Source organism: Pisolithus orientalis, assembly GCF_024613125.1.
Source record: "Pisolithus orientalis strain OTSU chromosome Unknown F5J12scaffold_2, whole genome shotgun sequence".
In the NCBI taxonomy this organism is placed as follows: domain Eukaryota; kingdom Fungi; phylum Basidiomycota; class Agaricomycetes; order Boletales; family Pisolithaceae; genus Pisolithus; species Pisolithus orientalis.
The window spans coordinates 1390008-1405867 of NW_026260783.1; the positions used below are offsets into that span (position 1 = coordinate 1390008).

The window sequence follows — 15860 nt, forward strand, 5'->3', positions numbered from 1 at the left end:
AGTCTGATGACATTCTCAGGCTACTCTGATTCATGCCTTCCTCAGCAAGCAATGAGGTACTCTTTCACAAACTCATAAGTAAAAAACGACGTAGCTACGCTAGGCGCAACTTTCACTGTCCATGTAGCGCTCGTCAGCGTACTGTCATGAGTCTCCGACTCTGACGACTTACGAAGGTTAGGCCAGAGACCCCGGTACAGCCCACGCAGGCCTTCGGTGCGAGCGATGGTCATCAACGCATCCAAAGCTCCCTTGTACTTATACCCTAGACCTCCAGATGACATTCCAACAACTTGCATCCTCCTCCTCAACACGTCGAATGGGTATGTGAGGGTCTGCGATATCGATCCTACGTGTGATACAAAGACTGAATGACTTAATATGTGTACCTCGTCATGGGACTCACCAGCTAAAGCTCCGCATAACAACTTCCTTCCAATAGTGTCTTTCCCTGGCGGTGTGATTATCCCGCGAAATGCTTCATACGCAGCAAAATTAATCCCAACGTACGGGGCAACACCCAGTGCCGTGGGTACTAAGCCACGGTACAAGGCATGCACGCCTCCCTCCTCACGTATGATTTTAATGGTCATGCCAACCATCGACAAATCTGCTTCCTTGTAAATGGCCCGTGACGTAGAGACTGCGTGTGACCGTCTCTCCATGCCGTAGGTGCTGGTGTCAAGCTTGGAAAGTGACATGCTCTGCACGGGTATGCTAGCTGTTGCTATAGACAATCGTGCACGAACAAGGTCCAGAGGGTACGTGGAGCCTAAAACAACGTTGAGCGGCAAACCGTAGGGGACAATGATTATAGCAGACAAACTGATGTTACACCTGCCAGAGCGCCGCTTGCCAGTCGCTTGGGGGTATCCAGCTCCTTTGCACCGTAACAAGTGAAGAACTTCCAGGGGTTGTCAAACTCAGACACAGGGGAGGACCTCCGGCGAATGCCTCACTTTTTTTAACTGTTCATAGGTTGTGAATTGGACAGCGCTGTACGGCACTATGCGCAAGCAATTGATTCCATTCCCTCTCATGTAGCCCTTGAAACCTTCTTCTTTCCACATACGTACAAGACTACGCCACACTCCCCTGTACTGCCCGTCCCGTGTTATGGGCTGTACTTGCCTAACAAGCATCACAACTTGCTTAAGACATATAATCAAAGGTTGACCACGCTCACTGGATAATTTTCAACCTCTCGAGTGGACTCACGACAGTCCGAGACGCAGCACCCGCAATACCTCCTGCAACAAAATATGATAATATATCAGGGTTCCACCATCTCGCTCGTTTCTCCGTGGCGCCCATCGCACGTCAATGGGCCACCAAATTCTTCGGGATTGCTGAAGCCTGGAAGTCAGAAAAACATCGAAAATACGACGAGGTTCGTCGAAGACGATGTTTTCGATGTATTGGAGGATGGACCGAGCCGCGTGAAGAGAGAGTTGCGGTAGTCACGAAGCAAGCGTCTGATCACATGTAAAATATTTATAGTTACAAATAAAAGTATAAAAATAAAAAGGAGGATATGTACAAACTTAAAGTGATTCAAATAATCATCACAAACGTGCATCATCATGTAGCATGCATCCGTCACAGCCCTCGAGGACGCAAGGTAACGAAGACAGGGAAAAATGGGGCGTCGTGCGATGCAATACCATTCAGAGCTTCAGCGCTTCAGCAGCGACACCAGTGAATACTCGTCTAGCAAGGCTGTCTCAGACGTCCCAGCGTGTATGATGATCGACAAGGATTTTTTCAGGCAGAAAGGGGAACAAGTTAGTTACCTGCACACCGCAGGTGTACACCCAGCATCCGTGGTCGCATTGCGCAATATAGCCATGCGAGAAAAACCTCATCGTCAGCCACCTCGATCATCTACACGTCCCAGATGTACGTACACAAGTCGCTGGCTATTTGCAGAATCAAGCAGAGATGTCCGTAGGGTCAACCTACCCTGGCTTTCTTTCTCGATGTGCCTCCTTGATTCCCCACATAACTTTGGACAGGACCTGCACTTACACTGGCGAAGCTAGCTGTGCTCGCGGATTTCGATTGTTGAGAAAGGTTTGTCTGTGATTGCTGAGTTAAATGTTGTCCCTGACCATGGACGTGTGCAGCCTGAGCTTGAGTTTGAGTCTGTGCATGTGTTGGCGCAGGGACCCCCATCATAGAAGGTGCCTCATCCTGGATCCGACGCTGAGGTGGAAGCTGATGGCCAGGAACGTACTGAAATACACTTTGTTGTGTTTAAGTTTAGATTCAATATTGACAGAGATATAAGCTTATGAAAGTACCCACTTCCACGTCGCCCGTGGGTCCTCTTGAAACCACTTGTGCATCAAAGCTTCCTTCGCTGTCAAGCGCTTGGCGGGATCATAGGCAAACAGTTGACGAAGTAAGTCATGTCCCTGCAACGATCTAATCCGGGATTGACACCATTCCTCAAGACGGTTCTGATATCTAAAGGACTTTCAGCTCTGGACGGCAAGATCAGATGCAGTCACTCACGGATCCAGCTTCTTCATATTCTGGTACTCTGGCATGTCTCTGACGCTGGGCCAATCTCGCTCTTGAATAAAAAGACGTTCGGCGTAAGTACCAAGTATATAACATAGTGTACGTTACCCTGCGGTGTACCTAACACCTCGAAAATCTTGAGCAGTTGATCCCTCTGGAAAGGCACGTTCTTCTTAGAATCCAACTTTGCTTCTTCCCCCTTGAATATTGGCCGAAGACTCGCTAGCTCAGCAAACACACAGCCAACCGCCCAGCAATCGATAGCTTTGTGATAGTGTTTCGCGCCCATTAGTAACTCCGGAGCGCGGTACCATATTGTAACCACCACCTTGTCTCCGGCGAAAAGAGGCTGTAAAGGTTGGTATATGATACGTGCTAATCCGAGGTCTCCGATTTTGACGACTCCTGAGGCAGTAATCAGTATATTGGCAGGTTTAAGATCACGATGCAGAATGTGTGCAGAGTGAAGGTAGAAAAGGCCGTTCAATAATTGATACACCATCGATTTGAGGACCTGGGACTGGATCTGGATACGAAGCGTCTGGGAATAATGATGAATTACTTGCTGGAATTGCATTAACATTCAGCAGCTTCCTTTGCAGGCGTTGAAGAACGCACGAGAAAATCGTGTTCAGCGTATTCGAAGACCATATAAATAGATTTCTCTTCTAGGATGATTTCTTTCAATGCAACGATATTCTCATGGGATATCTCTCTGTTGAGCTGGGTCCGTGTCAAACCGGAACCTGCAATTTAGGACCCGGCACTCACCGCCATCTCTCGAATGGCACTTTGGCTGATGCCGGTGTAAGTCACTACATCGCCTTCTTTGTCGGGTTTGAATTTCTTGATTGCATATATGGTACCATCGGAGTCCACGCTCTGAGCCTTGTAGACTCTCCCATACGTTCCTGATGATATGAACCCGAGGATGGTGTACTTCGAGGTGACAGCACGGTGCGCTGCATCTCGTTTCGTACGGTATATCCTCATCGGATCGGATTGAAGCATGGTGTGGGACCATTCATCGGGCATGGAAGTGGTTATAACAACTTAAGACTGATGTCGGGACTTTTGGTGGTCTCCGACTCCCGGGGAATCTCGTCAAGTGGGAACGGTAGCCTTCTCTCGAGTCTTTGGTGGGGACGATGTTACAAGGGTATGATTACATAAGGTGAATTTATCACTGCACTCTCCAATCGCGCAGACAATCTCGACAGTCTCTGCAGCGAACATTTCCCGAGTCGACACCAACCTTTGAGGTTTTATCATGGGTTTAGACTCTGAAGAAATGACACTTTTCACATGCCTCTCGTGCACAGTTGCCTTTGTATCGGCCGCAGACCAACGTATGTCTTGCGTCCGCACGCTCGTCATACAATGTTACATACGCTACTGCAGGGATACACTACCGTTCCGACTACCATCGGTACAACATGAAGCGCCGAGTTGCAGGCCTTCCACCCGTAACTGCGGTTGTATTCGATCAAAAAGTCTTAGAACAACGGGTTGATCCCGCAACCACGACCACTACCAGAGATATAAACTGCGTGATGTGCAGGTCGGTGCTTCTTGTGGTGTAGTGTTCCTTCCTAAACCCTTCATTTCTTTTTGCCTCAGTAGAAAGTCATACACGACAGAAAACGCTTATAGGTCCCACCTTGCTTCGAAAAAACACAAAGAGAGTGAGCTTAAAGGAGATTCTCATCTTCGCAGAACGCACGATACGCCTGCAACGCCGGTATCTCCAAGACCACCCCACCTGGGCGAAGGCACTCCTTCAGAAGAAATCGAACACAGTATAGACAATAACATCGTTGCAGCTGACAGCGGGATCGCCCCTGACGCCTGTCTCTTTTGCCCAATGGCTTCCGCTGGGATCGCTGACAACCTTACACACATGGCCTCAATACACTCCTTCTTTATTCCTGACGCCGAATACCTAGTAGACCTGCCTGGATTGCTTACCTACCTCGGGGAGAAAGTTGCGATTGGAAATGTGTGCATATACTGCAACGGGAGAGGTCGCGAGCTCCACACCCTAGAGGCGGTCAGAAAGCACATGCTGGATAAGAGCCACTGCAAGATTGCCTATGACACCGAGGAGGACCGATTCGAAATCTCTGATTTTTATGATTTCACGAGCTCCTATCCGGATGATGGAGAACAAAACGTGAGTGGCGAAGGTGAATGGGAAGAGTTAGAAGACGACGAGGATGTGGACGAAGTCGCTGGCGAGGTTGCTGCCAGAGGCGACCGCGGCATTTCTAGTCGTGTCGCTTATGGGGACACCGAGTACGAGCTTGTGCTCCCCTCCGGCGCTCGCGTAGGACACAGAACCATGAAGCGTTATTATGATCAATCGTTCTATGGGATCCGCTCCAAAGAACAAGATCCCACATGTGGAGCTGCCCTAGTCCGGCGCCTTCTCAAAGACAAGAATTCCGCGCTCGTACCCCGAAAGGGTGGATTTGGCGCATTTGGCGCTGGAGCGGATGTAGTGAAGGCAAGAAATAAAGGTGAAGCGAGAGAAGCCGGCCGCCATGTAAGGGAGTTCAGAGATCAGAGACGAAAAGAGGAGTTCAAGACGAAAGTGGGATTCATACAAAACCATCAGAAACACTACCGCGACCCCCTATTGCAGGTAAGGGATCAACCAATCATCCTCAGTGGTCGTGCCCTCGCTCATTATCACCGTACAAGTGACTTGTCTTTGATGCTTCAAGCGCGTAATCATTGGAAAGTTCATTACTTCAGAGGGATGAGGTTAAACAGGAAGAAGTGTAATGTGGAAAGAGATAGGGTATAACAGTGTGCAACGATAGCAATAACGTCATGAGAAACCAAAATCAATATAAATATGCTGCGGGAACGACACCCTCTTGACCTGTCTGAGGATTCCTAACGTACCACCATCTATTCCCTGATTAGCATGTTGTAACGTTGCGATCATGAAACATGCAACTTACGCAGCGTCTCTATCGTCAAGAACTTCTACTTCCAACCCAACGGTCAAAGGGAGCTCGCCCTCCTCTGTCCCATCGAATGCGTACCGCGCATGTGCAGGTCGGCTATACTCCTCTGCAGCTGCCATGGTGCCAACGACCGCATCCGATGGTGTCTCAGCACGCAAATAATTGCTTCCGTCTGGCCCGAATGGATCTGGCTCCGCGGACCCACCTTCACGTGCCATCTCCTCCTTCTCGGTACTAACATTGAAGGCACTGGTGCCAAGTATGGTCGTTCGCGTGGCGGCATTGATATGTTCAAGCAGCGACGACGGGCGGTGCTGAATGGAATCTTTGTCCTCGTCGCTGGAGTCGTATTTGGCAGCACCGTCGTCTCTTCTTGATAAGAGAGTCCAGATGATACCAACGAGTGCAAGGAAGAAAACAACACCAGCAGCAATCGCAATGGATATCAAGATGACAATTCCCGTTGCGAGGAAATCTATCATCAACATGGTTAGACAGAATTTCATCATTTTGTCCGCAGACGTACGTTGTTGCACGAAACTGAAATTGGCAATCGAGTAGAATAAGGCAGAAACAAAGCCCATCGTCCCTTGGGTAGACAATGAGGTAATATAAGGGATGAATGTCTCTCCGTCGAAAAGCACAGACGATGCCGAGCCGAATGACTGGTCTGATAGGGACCCTGACACCATAAGCATCCTGTCAGACTCTACAACGCTGTTTGGGCTGTGTGTGTTCTGCAGCGGCACCATAAGCAATTGGGAGATATTTGAGTTGCCCTGTAAGCTCGTGCCTGTTGCCACGCAGCACGTTTTCACTAAGGTCCGATGAATCGAGCACAGGAATGCAAGTACGCACCGACGTGAGACCACGAAATACCATCCCAAAAGACCATAAAAGGTGATGATCCATCACTGGTACTGGTATTGACCTAAATAATATGTTGTGCATCAAAACAGAGAACACACCGGCCAGCAGCGAATATGCTCGATGAATTGCCATCATCTACTGCCAGAGCTGTGACAGGCCCTGGAATATCAGTAGGATTCCCAACAGCAGTCCAGGTGGCGTTTGGAAAACTGTACTGTGCAACGCTCGTGGTTGTGCCGTTGGGAAGTGTGATAACACCACCGGCGATCAAAAACTCTTGGTTGCTCTGCAATTAACTTGTATGAGCAGAATGCGTATCGCCATATGAACAAGCATACCCCAGCATAAGATACGGACGAAATATCACCCTGAATGCCCCCACCAAGAGCACTCCATTGATCGAGCTGCGTATCTAAAAGGCAGATTGCTTGACACGTGACTGTACCGGCTTGGCTGAAAGAGCCAGCAACGATAACGGCGTTGGGTTTGGAGGCCGAGATTGAGATGGAACGAACAATAGGCGTTGCCGAGGCTGCTTGAAGAGTTTGAGTTGACGTCAACCATTCTTCAGCACCGAGGTCATAGATCGCGAATCCATTAGCATTGCTCAAGTTGAACTCTCCCCCAACATATAGGTGCTGTTCTGAATCCACCAGCAAGGCACGGACGATGCCATACACCTGGGAGCCGGGAAGTGCGTTGATGGTAGACGAGGATGGATCGTAGATCGCTACAGCCTGTGACACAGTCCCGGAAGCAGAGACAAAAGTGAAGTTACCGCCGATGATCATCACTTCCTCGGACGAAGATGTGTTAGACCAGAATGCACCAGCAAGGACAGCAGGGGCGGGGGTGGGTGGAGAAGGGGGTAACGTTAGCGATGAGCTTTGTTGGCGAGGATACAGGGTCGCCTTCACGTGATGAGAGAACCATGACACCGGACCCCGAGCATGATGCTCCCTGCGGCGGTTCATCGCTGGTACCACAGATGAATTGACATTGGCATCGAGTTGGACGCTAACAGGGCTTATGGCAGGACCGTCGGCGCCGTTCGATAACATGACGAATCCCGTAGAGCCATACTCCGCCATGCTTTGAACGTTCCCAGCCAAGAACTGAGAGTCTGAGTTCCCACCAACGGAAGTGCTTGGACAGACGAATGTCATGTTTCCTAGTACAAAGCCACCGCTATTAATCCAGGACCCACCCGCGATGTCCCAAACAGCAAGTCCTCCTGCGCTAGAGGCAATGCTTGATGGAGACAGTGCCTCAGTGAAATTACCAACAACTTGAAGTTGACCATTAGAAAGTGCGAGACTGGTGACAGGTCCATTGAGGCCGGCACCGAGCGCGCCCCACGAACCGGAGTCGATGTGATAAACAGCGATGCCACGCAACTTGCCTTGCATTGAAGGAGTTTGAGTATCAGAGAAGGACCCTCCGATGTACAGGTCGTCGCCATCAAGAGCAAAGGAAGAAACTGCTCCATTAAGTCCATTCTCCGTCAACGCAACCAAGTGTCCATCCTTGAAGGTGACGATGTTGGAAAACCCGGCACTAGACTCGAAGTTCCCGCCTAAGAACAACACTCCTGAAGAATGTTGGATAACGGCGGACACTTCCGTCGTTCCAGAAACAGAGGCGCCAAGAGCATTGTACAACTCCACGCCAACTCCGTCAAGGAACGTTTCGCTCGCAGCTGGAACAGTACCCGTCGCATCGAAACTGGTGGGAGGGTTCAGCGGCCATTCAAAAAATCCAAAACCATGCAGAATCCCAGCGCTACCACTGGAATTTGCGCTAGATGATGCAGAACCAGAGCTCGATGTCAAATTGGCAGAAGTCAAGGTGAGTTCTAGATTTCCTGCAACCAACTCATATTCTCCATTCTGACCACTTCCAATCGGACTGTCAGCGAGGGCCATGGTAACCGTCAACTCGAAGGTAGAGGAGCTGGGAACAACTGGCCCGCTGTATATGAGGATGGTAGTGTCTTCCTGAATCTGCTGTGATACAGTTGAGACGTAAGGTTGCGTGCCGCCGCCAGGGAATACCGTCAATTTAACGGAAGTGCGAAGGTCACAATCCTGGAAATCTGCGCAACCAGGAATGACCATATTGATGTCGTATTGTCCGGCTGCCGAAACATAAGGCATCCAAGTAAATGTAGGAGCCTGAGCCGCCGGTGTACCAACGGTAACAGTCGACACAAGGACAGTCTGCAAAGTTGCCGGGATATCAGTACTAGCGTCCTTTGTAGTCCAGGTACCAGTCAAGGTGACATTTGACGGATTAGGTGCAAAACAGGACTGGGTATTCCCGTCGGCAATCGCAGAGACGAAAGCGCCGGAGGACAGTAACTGCATCATGTGCAAGCCAGGAGCAGCGCCAGTCCATTCAGAGAGTGTGATTTGAACGCCAGACAGGGTCACAGGTGAACTGAATAAGAAATCCTGGTAAAGCGCAGAGGGGTCTGTCGATAATGGACACAGATTTGTACACGTTTCATTCTGACTCGTAGATATATCCACGTATGACAGTGCCTGCACAGTGTTATCGGGAATTGAGGTAACACTGGCCAAGGAAAAAAATATCAGTCGTTAATCAAACAAGAACGGAGGTCATCACCTGAAACCCGTTGTTCCGTAGCCACTCATGAATGTATTTCCAAGACGAATACCATACGCACTGATGGACGAAAATGTTAGGACAGTGATGACGGCACTATTTCCGTCTTGTGCAAGCCAGGTATTATCCGGCCCATCTGGACCAGCTGGACAAAGAATAGCCTGGATGTTACTATACTCCGGATTTGTAGACGAGGGTGCCGCTTCGATCTCGGCATTTTGCAGAGGGATAGGAACCAGCGACGACGAGAACGGCGATGCACCAGGAGAGTATGGTACATTGGGATTGTTGGTATTGTTAACTGACGTGGTATTTCCCGCGAAAGACGTGACAAATGAACCGGCGAAGAACAAACTCGACGAAGAGATATTTTGGGAAATTGAAAAGACTTGGGCGTTTGCACCCGATAGCCCTTTGAAGGGCGGTGCTGACCAAGCATTCGACTTGGTATTCCAAACGGCCACAGATGAGCCTGGCGATGAGAAATTACCACCAACCCAGAGGTTGTTGTTGGGAACGTCACAGTATACAGCAGTGACGGGGCCGTTAGGTCCACTTGAACCGACTGAGGAAAAAGTCCCTGGAGACGGCGAGTATGATGCGACGTAGTTAGCGGAGACGTTTCCAATGGAGGAGAACGACCCAGCAATATAAAAAAGATCACCGAGAGCGCAACCGGCAGAGATTGAACCACCGGAGTTGGTGTTGCCGAGGTTCGCTAGGGCACCCTGAGTTGTACGAGAGAGCAAAGACGTCGTAGAAGGGTCAAAGGAAGAGGGGGTAGAGTTGTCAAAAAGACTGAGACCTGCAAAAGCGCCAGTGAGGGCGACCTGGCCCATGCGGTCAAAGTCGACGAGAGGGAGTGAAGCGAGCGTGGAATGAACCAAGGAAGATGCGAACAGCATGGCCACAGGCCACGTCGAAAGCGACGGGGAGGGTAACAACATTGCTGGTGTAACCTATGTGCATAAAGGGATTCCCAATGGTCGGGGTATGGCGACCCTCGTAGGGCCTTGGTGTGGTTGACAGAAAGCAACGAGACGACTTGACGCGTTGAGACCGTAACACGAGGATTATGTAATAACGGCTTGGTCCACCAGGAGGTCCACGGGGACCACGCTATAATCTCACATGCACCGAGTGAATCAGACCCACACGCATAATGATGCCAAACTATTTTCATTTCCGAGGTACAACACGGAACATCTGGCTACCGAAAAAAAAAAGGCTTGACGCCGACAGCATGCCTAGATCACTCAGCCTTCTTTCCGACGGGTGAAACAGCACCAACAGGTTTCAGGTGAGGAGAGCCCTGCTCCAGCATCCTGGTGAATCAAGCGGCACGATGAATCATGGTGGAAATTCATAACACCAAATGAAGACTCACTGGGGGTATCTGTACCGCACCATGCTTGGTCGCTGTGCACTGGTCTGCAATACAGTGTTGACAGTCATATGCTGTGATCGCAATAGCTGCTGCTCATTGATTCTAGTCCAAAACTCCGGTGAAGTCGAATAGTGAGCAAGCCACTTCGTCAGGAATGCCTCTTCACCCGGTCTGGGAGCCCACTTGTAAAATGCAATGGCAACAAATGAGAGAAGTATGGTATTGCGCCAAAACGGTGTGAAAAATCCGACTCCATCTCCAGTCAGAATACCGTAGTTCCTTTGCGGCGAGCAGACTCACCTTCCGGCAAAACTTCTTCACCAGGATGAATGGTTTGCGAAGAAAACCTTCGTTTTAGGACGTTGCTAGTGTGAGGTTGCTTCACTCGCACCAGAGCGAGAGCTCGGCTCACAGCCATGACGGGTATGATCAAGAATTCGGGTGTGTTTGGCTGCTAACTTGCTGTCCACAAACAACGTCTATGGTAGTACACAAATAGTAACCGAAACTACCGTATCTTCACAGGTAAAGTGATAACTCCTAGCGCGGGTCCTCCGTCTCACACGCGATATCGATGTGCGAGTGGGCATTACTAGAGACTATTCGTTCTTTCCGTTCCATCTCACGTTCAAGCTGAGTGTTCACACTGCTTATCTCGTGTCAGAGGCATGTCTTTACCACGCATAAACGTCAGAGATCGCCGTTCGACGTGCGCTCGCAAGGTCCTCCTAGGTAGACCGACCAGACAATGGAATCCTCATTCCCTGAGGACCGAGGTTCGAAGCCTGCAGGGTGTGGACTGGTTCAACTGAAAGGTTGATCTTTCAAATATAATATGCTTCGAAGGATCCTAAGCAAACCTAACCTAGGCTTTCTTCTGGGCTTATAGCACGCAGGGTCCACTGCTTCCAATTTTATCGACAGCTTAGATCTATCTAAGGAATAGACACTCATGGCAGCTCTCTGTGCAATGACGATCCCTCGAACCAGCAAGTCGAAAGGCGTTCTGGTAAGCGGTTCGCTCAATGGCATCGAATCCTACCTAACAACTGGTGGCTGGTGGATCTGCTTCTAATTGAGTATGTATTAGTGGAAAAATGAAGACAAGGGAGAGTGTGGATTGGAAGTGACGCAACGGATGAAGTAGTGGGTAATAATTCTAAAGACGGACCAAGGCAAGAGATGTACCAACGCTCGAAGTTCCTAAGAAGTGACCCAGTTAGTCGTCATTTCTTCTGCCGCGTAATCTCTCTCTCATTTCTTGTGCCGCCCGCCTCGTTCCCTCGCCGCCCGCCCACCCTCTGGCACGAAGCCAACCAACTAGCCGTGGAGTCAAGGCGGCGGTCAGCCCGATTCTAACGGGCAGGAACAAGGTTTTGTGGATGGTGTAGGCCAAAACCAACATGGCGTACAGACCCTCATGGCCCCCTCCCGATACACGTTCCGTTTCTTCTCCGCTCACTTCTGGTGATTGCGTACGCAAGACTCCGAGCACGGTCTCTTTGATATAGGCTGCCGCTTGCGAGACTTGTTCAGCGCCGAGAAGGTTGACACCGATGAACGCAACGGTAAAATCAAGGGTGGACAGAACGAGATATACCCCAGCTGCATACCATCCATAAGACTTCATAAGATACTTCAGTCTTTGCGAAAGTGTGGCATCTGGTGGTAAAGAGGTGCTGCTACCATCACTCGGAGATGATGGAGGTGGGGAAGTGAGACGTGGAGCAGAGATATGGAAAACACGCGGTGCCACGGCAGACCCTCTGGGAGAAAGGTTTAATGTGCCCACCCGAGATGTCAAGGGTAAGACAGGTCTTGATACTCTGAAGAGCACCATGTCGAGGAAATATTCGCCGCAGCATCGTCCACAAGTCTTGACGGCAGAAGAAAGAATTTCTTGCCTCTCATGCAGCTTACTAATACAAAGATCGCGGCACACGCCTCGGCGATCCCCGAACTGAAAAACTCTTTCGATGGTGGCGTTCCACATCTATCAAATCTCTGCCCTCGAAGACTTCGAAGATGTTATCTGCATCTGCTCCTTTTGAGGGTCCGGAGAAGCTGCTGGAGGTGTGGTTTGCACCCTCCCCATCTCACGTTCCCGATGCCAACTCGCCGAAAAATGGCAAGTTCGGGTTGAGAAAAGTCCCTCGAATCGTATGGGAGGACATGCTTGCAGTTGTCAAGTGCAAGGTGCTCAGTGTCATCGAAGGTGATGAAACTGACGCCTATTTATTGAGGTCAGTAGGTATTTGCTTCGCAGACGGTGTCAATTCTCATCGCCGTGGGTTTTTCCTTCTGGTTGGCATGTCCCTCTATAGCGAGTCATCGCTGTTTGTTTTCGCACATCGTATCATTTTGAAAACATGTGGTACGACTCTTAACCTCCTGGGTCTCCCAGGCATACTTGACATTGCGCGGGATTATGCATCCCTGCCGTCTGTGCACCAGTGTTTTTATTCTCGCAAGTCTTTCATGTTCCCAGAACGTCAACTCGGGCCACACCGGGAGTGGAAAGACGAAGTTGCATTTTTGGATGCCATATTCCCATGGGGTGCTGCGTATACAGTAGGCAAGGTGAACGGCGACCACTGGTTGCTTTACATAACAAGCCCGAGCAAGGCCGTCCCCCCTGATATAGCCGAAGTGCCTCCGACCCAGGATTACACGATTGAGATCCTCATGAGTGATCTTTCCCCTGAGGCTCGCGAGCCTTTCTTTTTCTCGGCTTCTCCCTCACCACAGGACGATGTGCCCGCAGACCAGCTGCCGTCCATTCTTGGTCAGACTTTGTCTTCTGCTCTCCGGATAACGGAGATCTTTCCGCCCCACTTGACCACATTGGACGCGTATGCCTTTTCCCCTTGCGGGTACTCCTCCAATGCCCTACTCAATTGGGGCGACGCTGCTCCGGATCGTCGCAGAGGAGAAGGCTATTACACTATCCACGTCACACCTGAGGAAGGCTGGTCCTATGCTAGTTTTGAATGCAACGTGCCCCTTTCCTCGCGGCCATCCTCTAAGAAAGACATCCCCGATCTGCAGACACTTGTCAGGCGTGTGGTCAACATATTTCGACCAGCAAGACTCAGCCTCACACTTTTCATTTCGAGTCAGCACAACAATAGCACCGAGGAGGAGGGTGCTGATACTACTGTCGAGGTTGCGCAGCGAGCTTTCAAAGCCGCCTTGACCTCGTCCCCCGGTGGACTGGAGCCAGGCAGCTGGGACCCAGCAGACTCCCAGAGGGTTTATAGAAGAACAGATAAAATCAATTATGAATTTGGCGGATACGACTTAGCGTTCGCGAGTTTCGAACTTCGATGATCTTTGACTATTTCAATTGATTGTGGCTTGCGCTTGTCAATCGTAATATCGTGTGGGTTTGTGGTCATGCCTAGACTTAGTCATGATATCACGAACCTGAGGATGTCGATGCAGTTGTCATATTACTACCTGCGGGATAACATGAGAAACGCAAATGCCTGCGACTACGGTAAAGCGATCATCGATCACACCTCTCATTTCTCTCCTGTCATTTTTTCCATTCTCGTCCACCACGCCCTTGGTGGCTGGGCTACGGCCGCCTTTTAAACAATTTGTTCCTCGACATTCGTACTAATATATGCGTTTTCAGTCGATGCGATCGCTGAGAATACACCACGTAGGTACGGCAGCAGCCTTTTTCTCGCCGCGGAGGAACTTTGAGTCTATTTACAGGCTTGCTGTTTCCACTTGAAGAGCCCCATTATTTTTGTCAACACACCCGAAGGCTTCGATGCATTTCTCGCGGCGAGGCAATTGCAAAGTAACCGTCCTCACCCTCTCCTGCCGTCTATGTTCACGATGACGGGTCGTGTGGAGACGTTCGCCGTACTATATGAATGTTATTGAGCTAGGCTATCATTTCATCACTGAAAGTCCTCATTGCACCAAACTTCCTCATCTGAAAACCCAGAAATTGATGGAATATAACGTTATACGACTCGATGCAGCGGCGTCATCCGAGCACCTCCAGGCGCTGGAGGAGGTCAAGGATTTTCGCACCACTGATTTAGGTCGCGGAGGAAAAGACCGATGGACATACCGGCTCCTTCCAGAGAGTGCACTTGACGCTGAATTACGGCGAAGGTCAAATGCGCACTCGTCAAGGTTTGTCGATAGCATCACCTTCCAACCTTGCGCCGCCCACTCGTCCCCGAATCAAGACCGCTACAGTATAGAAGAATGGGACATGCACGGTGGAATATGGCGCTTCAGTGCCATATATGACGGTGAATAGAGGTGCAGCCATCCATGATTGGGCCATCTCATGCGTATTCTCTTGCGTATTTCTGGAATTAGGTCATTGCGGACTGGATACTGTCAATTTCGTTCACGGGAAGTTACCAAACATGATCAGGACGTCGCTTGGAGCACTACTCAACAAGTCTCAGAGCTCTGCGCTTGCTCCAGAGCTGGTCTCGGAAACTATTTCTCATGCAATCCAACATCTAGATAACTCCATTCGTGCAGACCTCTTCGATCTTCTCCCTTGTGATCAGCTGGAGAGTATGAGTGACTTCGAATTCCACTGCCTTATCAAGCAACAGAGTTGCCGTTGGACGACGATATCTGCACAGTGCACGCAAGGCTCTACTATTATCCTTGCACTGTCAGATCCTCAAAAAAGGAACCTCTGGGTAGCCAATTTGGGTGATTCACAGGCAGGTAAGCTGTGCACACGGTTTGGGAACGTGATCCATTCTCACGCGTTGCATATTACCCAGTCATAGTTCAGAAAGAAGCAGACTGGACAGGAGCCATCCTCAACTCCCTACACAATTGTGATAATCCCGCCGAATTCCAGCGTATTTTGCGCGAACACCCAGGGGAGAGGGAATGCATTTGGGACAACAGAGTAATTGGTTATCTGGCTCCTACCCGAGGTGTGCTTACTCGTTTACACTGCCTACGGTGTTGGATTACTGACACTTTCACTTTGAAGCCGTCGGGGATACCTGGCTGAAAGTGCCTTCCATCTATACCCATCGGGCGTTTGGGAAACACAACCCAAACTGCATCTCACTTCCCTTGCTTGCTGAATATGCGACTCGTATTCTGAGTCCCCCATATGTTTCCAATGTCCCTGACATGTATCATCTTACGCTGGATGGCAGCCGGGATACTTTTCTCATCCTATGCTCTGATGGGCTCCTAGATTTGTATGGGAGTTCGAGAGAACATTCATCAGCGCAAGTATTAGCCAATAAGTGGGCCAAGATAGTTGGTCTGTCAGCAAGGCACGGTGACGCAGGAAACACGAACTTAGCCTTCCGTCTTTTGCGCGATGCGATCGGGGGTAGTGACGCCGCTTTAGCCTCTCAGAATTTGACATTAGAAATGGATGAGAAGTGGCTAGATGACGTCACGATCTTGGTACAACGTCTCATTGGATAGAATAGCACTTTTCTTCATCCCCTCGATGTCGT

At 50.0% G+C, this 15860-nt stretch overlaps 8 protein-coding genes across 8 annotated transcripts; 3 read left to right on the top strand and 5 right to left on the bottom strand.

Moving 5' to 3' along the window:
- Positions 1–10: 10 nt before the first annotated feature.
- F5J12DRAFT_798400 (mitochondrial carrier domain-containing protein) lies at positions 11–1457 on the bottom strand. The gene is made up of 6 exons (XM_051744216.1): positions 1187–1457; positions 960–1131; positions 823–904; positions 407–772; positions 173–349; positions 11–115 (listed from the first exon to the last, which is right to left on the bottom strand). Exons 1-6 carry the CDS (start codon positions 1312–1314, stop codon positions 42–44), a joined length of 999 nt encoding a protein of 332 aa, XP_051605044.1. The 5' UTR covers positions 1315–1457; the 3' UTR covers positions 11–41.
- A 313-nt stretch (positions 1458–1770) lies between these two features.
- Positions 1771–3701, bottom strand: F5J12DRAFT_761701 (kinase-like protein). Its single transcript, XM_051742128.1, has 7 exons — positions 3298–3701; positions 3145–3249; positions 2635–3091; positions 2518–2578; positions 2308–2469; positions 1908–2245; positions 1771–1793 (listed from the first exon to the last, which is right to left on the bottom strand). Exons 1-6 carry the CDS (start codon positions 3559–3561, stop codon positions 1954–1956), a joined length of 1341 nt encoding a protein of 446 aa, XP_051605045.1. The 5' UTR covers positions 3562–3701; the 3' UTR covers positions 1771–1793; positions 1908–1953.
- Positions 3702–3796: 95 nt separating this feature from the next.
- F5J12DRAFT_712473 (C2H2 type zinc-finger-domain-containing protein) lies at positions 3797–5335 on the top strand (the record flags this gene model as incomplete). Its single annotated transcript, XM_051740765.1, has 3 exons — positions 3797–3875; positions 3928–4087; positions 4150–5335. The coding sequence occupies 3 exons, from the start codon at positions 3797–3799 to the stop codon at positions 5333–5335; spliced, it is 1425 nt and encodes a 474-aa protein (XP_051605046.1).
- Positions 5336–5375: 40 nt separating this feature from the next.
- On the bottom strand, positions 5376–9838 carry F5J12DRAFT_712461 (cortical protein marker for cell polarity-domain-containing protein; the record flags this gene model as incomplete). The annotated part of the gene is made up of 7 exons (XM_051740763.1): positions 5376–5442; positions 5496–5976; positions 6028–6294; positions 6360–6421; positions 6470–6657; positions 6710–8945; positions 9000–9838. 7 exons carry the CDS (start codon positions 9836–9838, stop codon positions 5376–5378), a joined length of 4140 nt encoding a protein of 1379 aa, XP_051605047.1.
- A 325-nt stretch (positions 9839–10163) lies between these two features.
- On the bottom strand, positions 10164–11272 carry F5J12DRAFT_196288 (uncharacterized protein). The gene is made up of 3 exons (XM_051738357.1): positions 10687–11272; positions 10387–10636; positions 10164–10324 (listed from the first exon to the last, which is right to left on the bottom strand). Exons 1-3 carry the CDS (start codon positions 10802–10804, stop codon positions 10252–10254), a joined length of 441 nt encoding a protein of 146 aa, XP_051605048.1. The 5' UTR covers positions 10805–11272; the 3' UTR covers positions 10164–10251.
- A 333-nt stretch (positions 11273–11605) lies between these two features.
- Positions 11606–12226, bottom strand: F5J12DRAFT_712568 (uncharacterized protein; the record flags this gene model as incomplete). Its single annotated transcript, XM_051740772.1, has 1 exon — positions 11606–12226. One exon carries the CDS (start codon positions 12224–12226, stop codon positions 11606–11608), a length of 621 nt encoding a protein of 206 aa, XP_051605049.1.
- A 185-nt stretch (positions 12227–12411) lies between these two features.
- F5J12DRAFT_712703 (S-adenosylmethionine decarboxylase) lies at positions 12412–13716 on the top strand (the record flags this gene model as incomplete). The annotated part of the gene is made up of 2 exons (XM_051740778.1): positions 12412–12629; positions 12711–13716. The coding sequence occupies 2 exons, from the start codon at positions 12412–12414 to the stop codon at positions 13714–13716; spliced, it is 1224 nt and encodes a 407-aa protein (XP_051605050.1).
- A 637-nt stretch (positions 13717–14353) lies between these two features.
- On the top strand, positions 14354–15828 carry F5J12DRAFT_712915 (phosphatase 2C-like domain-containing protein; the record flags this gene model as incomplete). The annotated part of the gene is made up of 4 exons (XM_051740797.1): positions 14354–14663; positions 14734–15099; positions 15159–15317; positions 15377–15828. 4 exons carry the CDS (start codon positions 14354–14356, stop codon positions 15826–15828), a joined length of 1287 nt encoding a protein of 428 aa, XP_051605051.1.
- Between the last annotated feature and the right edge of the window lie 32 nt (positions 15829–15860).